Raw genomic sequence first — 9,021 nt, 5'->3', positions numbered from 1 at the left:
TAGTACACCCAGGACGTCTAAATTAGAAGTGTATGTAGCAATGCATAGACTGATAAACATATTAGCACACACGTTTGACAGTTTACAATCAAACTAACACTACATGCTTCATCTGCTGCAATGCTAAAATATATGTGGCTACTAATCCATTGCAACAGTGGAGGAATAAAGAGCATATTGTTATTAAAAAATGAAATGCATATACCAAGTTAAATAGTATTCTGTGTGACTGTAAATACTTGAAGAACAAGACACCAGAGGAGACATGCTTTTCAGTACATTTTACTTGTTTTGTAACATGAATCCACGGCCTTATCTGAAGAGCCTTTTGGGATGCTTTGTCAGTGGAACCTGAGATAAAAATAACTCCATTTAGGGAGTAGTTAAGTAGTATATTTTAGGTTTTTGACGTGTAAGTTCCTACTCTCTAAGCAAGAGAAAATAATACAAAAACAATTTCTAAAAGACAAACAAAGATCCATAAACAGAAAATGAACAGTGTTGAGGTTCAGCCTTTGTCTCTCTACAGGAATGAGGTGAGGTGGAGAAAACAGAACACCACTCCCTGCTGGAGAAAGGAGATAACAGTTGGTGCCCTTTTAGACCAACAGATGAAGGGGACAGGTCACACACTCCTGGAGTGTTGGGTGAGCTGGAGACACTGTTGGGCCTTAGGCATGGGGGGAGGGTACATGTGGAAAAACAAAAACTGAAAGAACACATTCTAAAATAAGACTAAAAGTGAGAATACGCTTTAAATGTATATGTGCAACAGTGATCAAAGGCACAATAGCACAGTGTGTCATGCTTTGCTAGTTCCCTTAAATTAACGTCAGTCACTTGGTTCACTTGGTTTACTTGGTTCAACCAGACATTATAGCTTAATGCTAAATGCGACGCCTCTCGTGTTGCCAAGGGGGATGTTAGAGGACTGCATCCTTTAAGAGGGAATACTTCAGCAGCAAAAAAGTCAGTGAGTGACACTCGAATATCAAAGGACAGGACAGCAGACGCTGTGGTCCGCCTATATCATATTGTCATTGAAAGCCTCGACTGCCACTATGAATCAAGTTTTTGCATTCAGCTTTTGTATGCAGTTTGTTTATCGATGAAAATATCAGGAGTATTTCAGGCAGCAGGGCTACATGACACTACAAACACTACCTTTTGTAAATAACTGAGATCCTCATGCTTGATATTTCATAATATAAATATTCTTGCTTTGTTTTGTTTTTATTGCAGAATCAGATCCAATAATATAGAGCAGGGAGCAACATCTGTCACATTTATGGGCAGATTCTTAAACCTTTTAGCAAAGCATAATGACTTTGTGTGGATATTAAAACTCAGGCTATCTATTTCTTGTTTTAGCTACTGCCTCGGGAGTAATTCTGAACTGAATTCTCATGCACTGAGAAGCAATAAATCTGAAATGCAAACCTTTGAATAAGGATGAAGACTTAAATCTTACCAATAAGGTTTGGCATTCTTAAATCAAGAATGTAAGTTACTACAGAGGGAACAGATATGAGAGTCCCTACAATTTAACTGGACCATCTAGAACAAAACAAAGGCTTTGCTGCTCTTACAGAGCTGAGTGTATAGCAAAAGGCATTTCCTACAAGTCTGGCAAAAAAGAAATCTTCGCTCGGTTCTCCTATTCTGACAATTCAACAACTACAGATTCAAGGTGGCAGTGTAAACAAAGACTAGAGGTGTCAGTGTTGGGAGTAATTTAAATTATATCCAATTTCTGTAGTAGTCGTAAAAAACAGATCTACAGTGCTACAATAATATAACTGGAATCTGGGAGCAGTGTTGCACCCACTTGTTTACTGGGCGAACCGTATTGATGGCTTTAGAGCTTAACTGACCACACTGCTTTTGTTCAACTCTACACACTACTTGAGTAAATATCATCACATCTAAAAAAAAACTACTAAAAAAGGGAGAAATAAAAGGAGTAAAATGTGGATAAATGATAATATTTAATAAACTCAGAGTAATAAAGTTTTTGGTTTTGTACAGTCGGGGGTTAGTGAACTTTGTTGGGTGCAGCCCTTTGTTAGCAACTACAACATATGTTGAGCAATGGTAGTAATTACCTATGACACTGTTCTCAAAGTCGCATATAGCTTGAAGCAGTCAGTCAAACACTCGTTTCATTTTCTTCTGGCAAAATTTCAGTATTCTCAATTAAGATCTGCAATTTTATTTTCATTCCTTTTCTGAGGCAAATTACATGAGCACAGATCGCCAAGAGTCCAAATGTAAAGATTGCATTATTACAACTCAAATCCATCAGTCTGTCAGGGGGGGAAACAAGGGACAGTCCTTGCAAAAAACCAGAGTGAGTCTCCCAAGGGTTACTCCAAGTCAAACTAATGCGCACTCTTCCCACCTGTCTCCTCTAACCATGTGCTCCTACATAATCTCAAAACTGCACTTCAAACAAAATGTTTCAACCAAAAGCTCTGAGACACACTTCAAACTGAGAGGAGGGTGGAGAAAGGCGGAGGAGAGCTGAGAGAGAGACAGAGAGAGAAGACTGTATTGGCTTCGAGTGTCTAGGTCCTTCCTGCAAATAGTGGGCGTAACTGGGGGTGGGGTGAGAGGGAGGGTGTCTGGGTTGGGTTATGGCGATAGATAGTAAGGGCAGGGTGACGGTGCTGCAGTGGCCCCTGCGAAAGTCGACCTCAATGAACGATGAGTGCCCCGGCAGCGTAACTCACGGAACTGTCCTGCCAGTTCCTGCACTCGCTGGACTGGGCGTAGTTCAGGAAAGAGAAGTTCATTTCTAAACCAGACTTCCTCAGCTCCGCCACAGCCTGGAAGACAGTAACATCCACTTAGTCACTGATTCACACACCGTGCAGCATGCCAAGAGTGTACTACCAACAGTAGTGTGACTTCCAAAGAGAAGAAGTATGTTACCAACTAACTACACTAGTCAGTGGTGTTACAGACTGTGCTAAAACAACAATAACAGTCTGATCTTTTTCCTTGTCATACTTGAAACACTGGAACCATCTCCATACTACAATCCAAGAACAAAACTGTTTCGTTATTTCCATGTATCCTATCAACTGCTATGGATGCTGACTTTTTGCTTGGAACATGTAGCTTTACCTCAGTCATTAAGCATGATGTAGTGTATGTAGCCAACAAATTGAATCATAAAATCTGGCAACATCAGATCAAGATAATCATTTACAAATGAACGGTTATTAGCTAGAAATGAGAAGCTCCTTTTGATGACCTCTGAAATCAGGGACCTGTTGCATCATAGTAAACTGTATGTGGGAGAACAAACAGACAGCTCGATGTAGAGGTGTAGCAACTGTGGAGGGGGGTGGGGGTGCACTGCCCTTCAGGTGAGCGGGGAGCTTAGCAAACAGTCGATTGAACCCCCAGGAACAGGTCGACACGATGTTAAACACCAATAAACTTATGAGGCTCTTCTCTTTGGTACTTACATTTAGCAGCACTCCAATCGGGTGGCGCCCACAGATGGTGTTGCGGTACTTCTTCAAGTAGTTGGTGAAAGACATGGGATCCAGCTGTTCTATAATGCCCATCCCCTTCACAAGCATAGAAACAAAGGTTACACAATGTTAATGTACCCTCATGTCTACATTTTTTTAACTATCCTAAAAGCATAGATTATTGATTTTTATAGACAACTTATATCTTTAGAGAAATGACATCAGAACTCCATTTCTGATCTGCTTTTCCATACCATAATGTATACAGGAGGACAATTACTTCTCATGTTTTGATTTGTTTTGTTATGTCATGTCTCTCAATAATTACGTTTAGTTTGATTTATGCTCTTAAACTTATCATTTTTTGACGACTAGAAACGTTTATTGTCTTATTATCCTAACATAGCAGGTAATTCCTGTAAACCGTGTAAGCTTACAGCGAAAAATAATTCTACATCCTCTCTGTCCTTCTATATTTGAACTTTCTGAATTTTGAGCAGGCACATTAAAGTAAATAGTTACATTAAAAGCACATGAAGTATTCAAAATGCAGTACCTAAGTATCATGGGTCTGGCTCGTTGTGTCATGAATGCAAATTTAATATATACTTAATTACTGTAGCACCTGTGCATGTGGCTGTGGATGATCAAAAACTTCTCTCTACACATTTTATCCCACAGCTGATCTCACATTTGGATCAAATATATCTTGTGGTTACCATTTTATCAAGATGCTCAATGGACCTGTAGATCTCCCCTTGAGATTCATCATAGTATGTGTAGCGGAACCGCTGACCTTCAAAAGAGAAACAGACGTCAGTATGAAGTTGGACACAGTCATGTCACAGCTGTGACATTTAAGCCGAGCTGTCCTCAGATCACGATACTATATGAGATAGTTGGCTGAAGAATCTCAGACTGTCATTTTCAGTGTTTGTCTGTACTTACCCCAGTGGCAGAAGTCGGATGAGATAATGAAAAGGTTGGAAGGGTCTGCCAGGTACTTGCTGAGCAGCTTTCCATATTCCTGTTCCTTAGACTCACTCAGGGCACCAACAAGCACAGGGACGATGCTAAACTCGTCTTTGTGGCTGCAACGTCAGATTATTGAATTAACTTGTGCAATAATTACGCCTCCCTGTCATAACTCTGTGCAATGGGCATGGATGGAAATAAAGTCAGCAGTAATTCATTTTTAATAGCGCTTCCATCAGTGAGAATGGGAATGTTAAACCTCCAGCCTACTGCATGATGAGATGACACTGGTGAGTTGCACCTTTATACCCACCGTGCAACACCCATGTTACGATTGTTTCTTGCCAGTCAGCACCAGGGGTTTTGGTTAATCTTGCACGAATGATTATGCTCTGGAAAAATGTGCTTGGTTCACTTCATACTACCTGATCGTGGCTTTCCTGAACCAAGAAAATGCCATTGGCTCCTGCCAACCCAACAGAAGGCTATATCAATTATGCATATCACACTTTCCATGTGTCCCTGCACTAATGTGATTTCAGTTTACAGTAGGTCCAGAAATAAAAAGAGGTCTTCTACTGCCTTCTTGTTTTGTCAAGATTTTGGTGTCATGTGGAGTTTTGGTCCTCCAGTAGCGCTATAGAGCCATTTTTTCTCTGTCCGTGATTTATTTATCTTGTGCAAGCACACGCAACACATATTCCTGCCAAAGGTATGATGCTATTCCAGTGATGTACAGGTGGTGGTAACATGTCAAAAACTGCAGACTACTAGCAAATAAACACTGTCTGTAAACATAAAGCTCCACGGGGCATGTTTAAGAGAAAGCATCATTCTGTGAGAACATGAATGCGTATAGTGTCAATTCTCTATTTCAACGAGTGCCACTTCTATGTGCATTACCTCTCCATGGCTTTAGCAGTGTAAGGCAAGTGCATTTCAATACTGTGCTCATCTTCATCTGTCTGCAGACTCATCCGCTCAAACAACCCAGTTTTCCAGAGGTCAGCATAAACTGTAAAAGAGAGGTGAGTTTCATTTTAACTTCTGCATGTCATCATGACCATGTCAACTTATTATGTCATTTTTGGAGCAGCATACTCATTCAACTTGGGAATCCTGATAAGTGTCTCGCTGAGCAAAACCTTCTAATTGAGAAAGCCTTTGTGTTAAGACTGTCTGGTCCCTGGAGGATGATTAAAACTGTATCACCTCCGAAGACAGCTTGAGGTCTGCATGTTGGAGCTCTGGTCAGGCCAGACTATAATAATCACAATGAAGAAGGGTTAAACTTAGCTCTGTGCTTTTTCTCCCACCTTTTATAAGTGCAATGATCCAGACTGCCTGAAAAAAAGGCATCCGTCTCATTTGCTTTTGGGCAGGAAACATACACTACATTCTACATTTAACAAACCAAACTGCAATCCAAACTGTAGTTATGTTAATTCCTCACATGTCCCTTAAAATACCTTCCTAAATAATAAACCATTTAGTACATGTTAACATGTGAGATTGAGAAATAAATACCCACACACACACACACAAAAAAAAGGAAACTGCAATATCACGAGTGAAAACAGTGAATACCCTTCTGGTCGATTCTCAGGTCATAGAGAGGTGTTCTATAGATTTCTGCAGGTGACAGGGCACAGCGGGAGAGGGGCACATGGTGTGAAGGTCCCAGGATGAACACCCTACGACTGAAAGGGCAACAGAACATCATCTCATTCACTCTGTTAACAAAAGGCACACCACCAGCACTATATTCAACTTTCTTAACTAATGTCTGTTCATGTGGGGGGGGAAAATTGGAGATGAGAAACAGTCATACAAAACATTTTTTTGACTAGTGATAGAAAACTGAATAACTTACGTAACAGAAGGATCAACCTGCTTGTAGGCATGTGCTGCACAAGCACCACAGTAGGTATAGCCAGCATGCCTGCAAACAAAAACATGTCAAATGAGAACGATAGCTTCACTGATACCTTTTGACATGTTCAGATTGTATCTTCCTTCCATTTGTCACCGTGTGCTTACGGCGCTATGATGGCTCGAGCAGGTCTGATCGTGGACTGTGCTTTGGACAGCCAGTCTTCTAGCTGTGCGTTCAGCTGGGATCCTGAAAAAGTAGAATAATAAAGACACCTTTTAAAAATAATTTCATTTCAGATTGCTGGATTAAAGGGGAGCTGCTGACTCATACTGCTCTATGCTTCCTGACATGACTACGAATGACACAGTGGGCCAGCAATAACGAAAAACTTTAAAACATAAATTGTCAGAGCAATACAAACACTGCAAAGGTTTGACCGACACAGCAAAGCTACGAGCATAGATGAGTAAAATCAAGGTATTATTTTTATATCAACATGCCATTGTAACAATCCCCAAGGTCTGAAATCCATGTATTGCAAAAGTGGCTTTTCCCTCTCGGTAAATAGTTACGTATATTTTGGGTGAGAAATGGAGATAAACTAGAATGAGCTTTAACACCATCCACCCCATTTTGTATACAGATAATATCCCATCTATGAAGACACCTAACACAGCATAACATAGAAGATAAACCTCCTAGTTAAAACAGTTAACTTTTCACTGTCAATCTAGATCTGACCATAGGTGTTCTGGTCCAGGTTAAACATTGGCTCAACTTTAAACTAGCTAACTGTGGTTGACGATACTGGAACACACTACCTGTATCAATGTGCACTTTAGCAGGGTTAGCATTTATGAGTGTCCAGAGCTGCTAACATAATGTCAAAATCAAATATAGCTCACTGATTTACATCATTAATTTCGCAGGAAAAACAAACAACTGGAATAATTAGTTTTATAAAAACGAACATGAAAATTGGGATGTGGGCTGATGAGCTAGCTCAGCCTTTATACGTAGTTTAGAGACATGTTATTGTTTATGTGCTGCATAAATAGTGTTTCTGTAGTCTAACCACTGCATATGTTCTGTAGAAAACGCTTATTACTAACAGTGCAGTGAGGCCCGCATAAAAGGGATAAACAGATAGGCTTGCTGGATTTAATGACAAGAGACGAGCTGGTGAAATGGGGGAAGGGGTGCAACATGAACCTTCAATTTTCTGCCCTGCCCTACCCAGTAGTCCTTTGTTTCATGGCAGGGAGTAAGTTATTTCTGCTCTTAACTCTAACAAATCAGGGGGAGAGACCAAAAAGACAACGAAAACACTAGCAGTTAGAAGTTACAATAGTTGCTAGTAGGCTGTTTAAGGAGATGTCTAGTCGAGCCAGATAGCAGGTAGGCCAGGAAGTTCTGCAATATTAGCCAAGTTAGCGATTGTTAAATTGATAGCCCTGATTGCCTGTCAAAAATGCTGACCCGCAGATGCCAGTTTGTTCTGAAACATTGCCACCGACCATCCGAGAAGAAAGTGCTGAATATGCTCAAACCAACCATGCACCCAAATGGGATAGCGGAGATTAGGGGGTCAATAAAAGCTAAATGTTAGCTAACGTTAGCCGACTTTTCGTCGGATGGATTATCGTTATAACACTAACGTTAGCTTTCACCGTTTGCTGTGGAAAGTCATGAATTCGACGGTTTCCTCTCTAGAGATAAGGTAGCTTATACAAAATAAAATGCCAACAAAACCAACAAAACACACTGGAATGAAAAACAACAACAGCCAGCTAGCATACAGCGCGCTACCGCGGACGGTTCTCTGTTGACAGTTACCCGAAGCAGAGTACCAGCTCCCGGCGTGACTTGCTTCTCTGCACACCACTCGGTTCGACATCTTGGTTCCCAAGCCGCCTATCTTGGTTTGCTTAGCTCTTGTCAGGCGTAAAAAAATAATTTGCAAAAGCCGGTGTCAGCCAATCTAGAGGAGAAACAACGCCTGCTAGCTACCTTGCTCGTAAAGACAAAGGGCAGTTCGACTCGAGAGACAGCTGGGCTAGCTGGCTAGCAATCTCAGTGTTCCGTCAGCTGGACGCTGTGTTGTTACCGGTTAATAAGTTAGCCGGAAAGAGCAGCTAACGTCAGTTTTTTAGACAGTCTGGTAATACTACCATGCAAATAAGGAAAGGCACAAAATACAAAATCTTTGTAATGTGCTAATATTAAACAGCCAGAAATGCAATATCGAGCCCAGGAGCTGTCATAGATTCAGAGGGGCTCGGAGGATTACAGGCTTGTCTGCCGAGCCAGGTAAGGGGCGTCGCTGAAACTCTTATATGAGTGACGTCAAGCATTTTGATTGGTTGCTTGATTAGCCAACATAAAGTGATTCGTGGAAAAATCCAGGAGGCGTAGCCATTACTAAAATGATTGTTTGATTATGAAATTGCTCTGTCCGCCAGGTGAGCGGGGACAGTATGACAATGGTTGACAATGGTCGTAGGTCTGATGGAAGGATGTCAACCAAAACTGTATTGTTTGCTGTTTTACTATTATCTTAAAAGGATAAGAAAACAATGAAATATTGAACAGTGAGATACTGCAGTGTTAAACTCACATACTTTAGAAACTATAACCTTGTTTTCTCTATTCAAATAAAACCATGTGGACAATCAACTCACAGGA

The 9,021-nt window shown here is 40.8% G+C and overlaps 1 protein-coding gene across 1 annotated transcript; it reads right to left on the bottom strand.

Moving 5' to 3' along the window:
- Nucleotides 1-272: 272 nt before the first annotated feature.
- memo1 (mediator of cell motility 1) lies at nt 273-8,626 on the bottom strand. The gene is made up of 9 exons (XM_041947207.1): nt 8,173-8,626; nt 6,501-6,582; nt 6,334-6,402; nt 6,048-6,160; nt 5,364-5,475; nt 4,434-4,576; nt 4,205-4,281; nt 3,477-3,581; nt 273-2,828 (listed from the first exon to the last, which is right to left on the bottom strand). Exons 1-9 carry the CDS (start codon nt 8,231-8,233, stop codon nt 2,697-2,699), a joined length of 894 nt encoding a protein of 297 aa, XP_041803141.1. The 5' UTR covers nt 8,234-8,626; the 3' UTR covers nt 273-2,696.
- Between the last annotated feature and the right edge of the window lie 395 nt (nt 8,627-9,021).

Source organism: Chelmon rostratus, chromosome 11 (genome assembly GCF_017976325.1).
Source record: "Chelmon rostratus isolate fCheRos1 chromosome 11, fCheRos1.pri, whole genome shotgun sequence".
NCBI classification, from domain to species: domain Eukaryota; kingdom Metazoa; phylum Chordata; class Actinopteri; order Chaetodontiformes; family Chaetodontidae; genus Chelmon; species Chelmon rostratus.
Note: the sequence above shows the minus strand (reverse complement) of the source record. Positions and strands in the feature narration are given on the sequence as shown.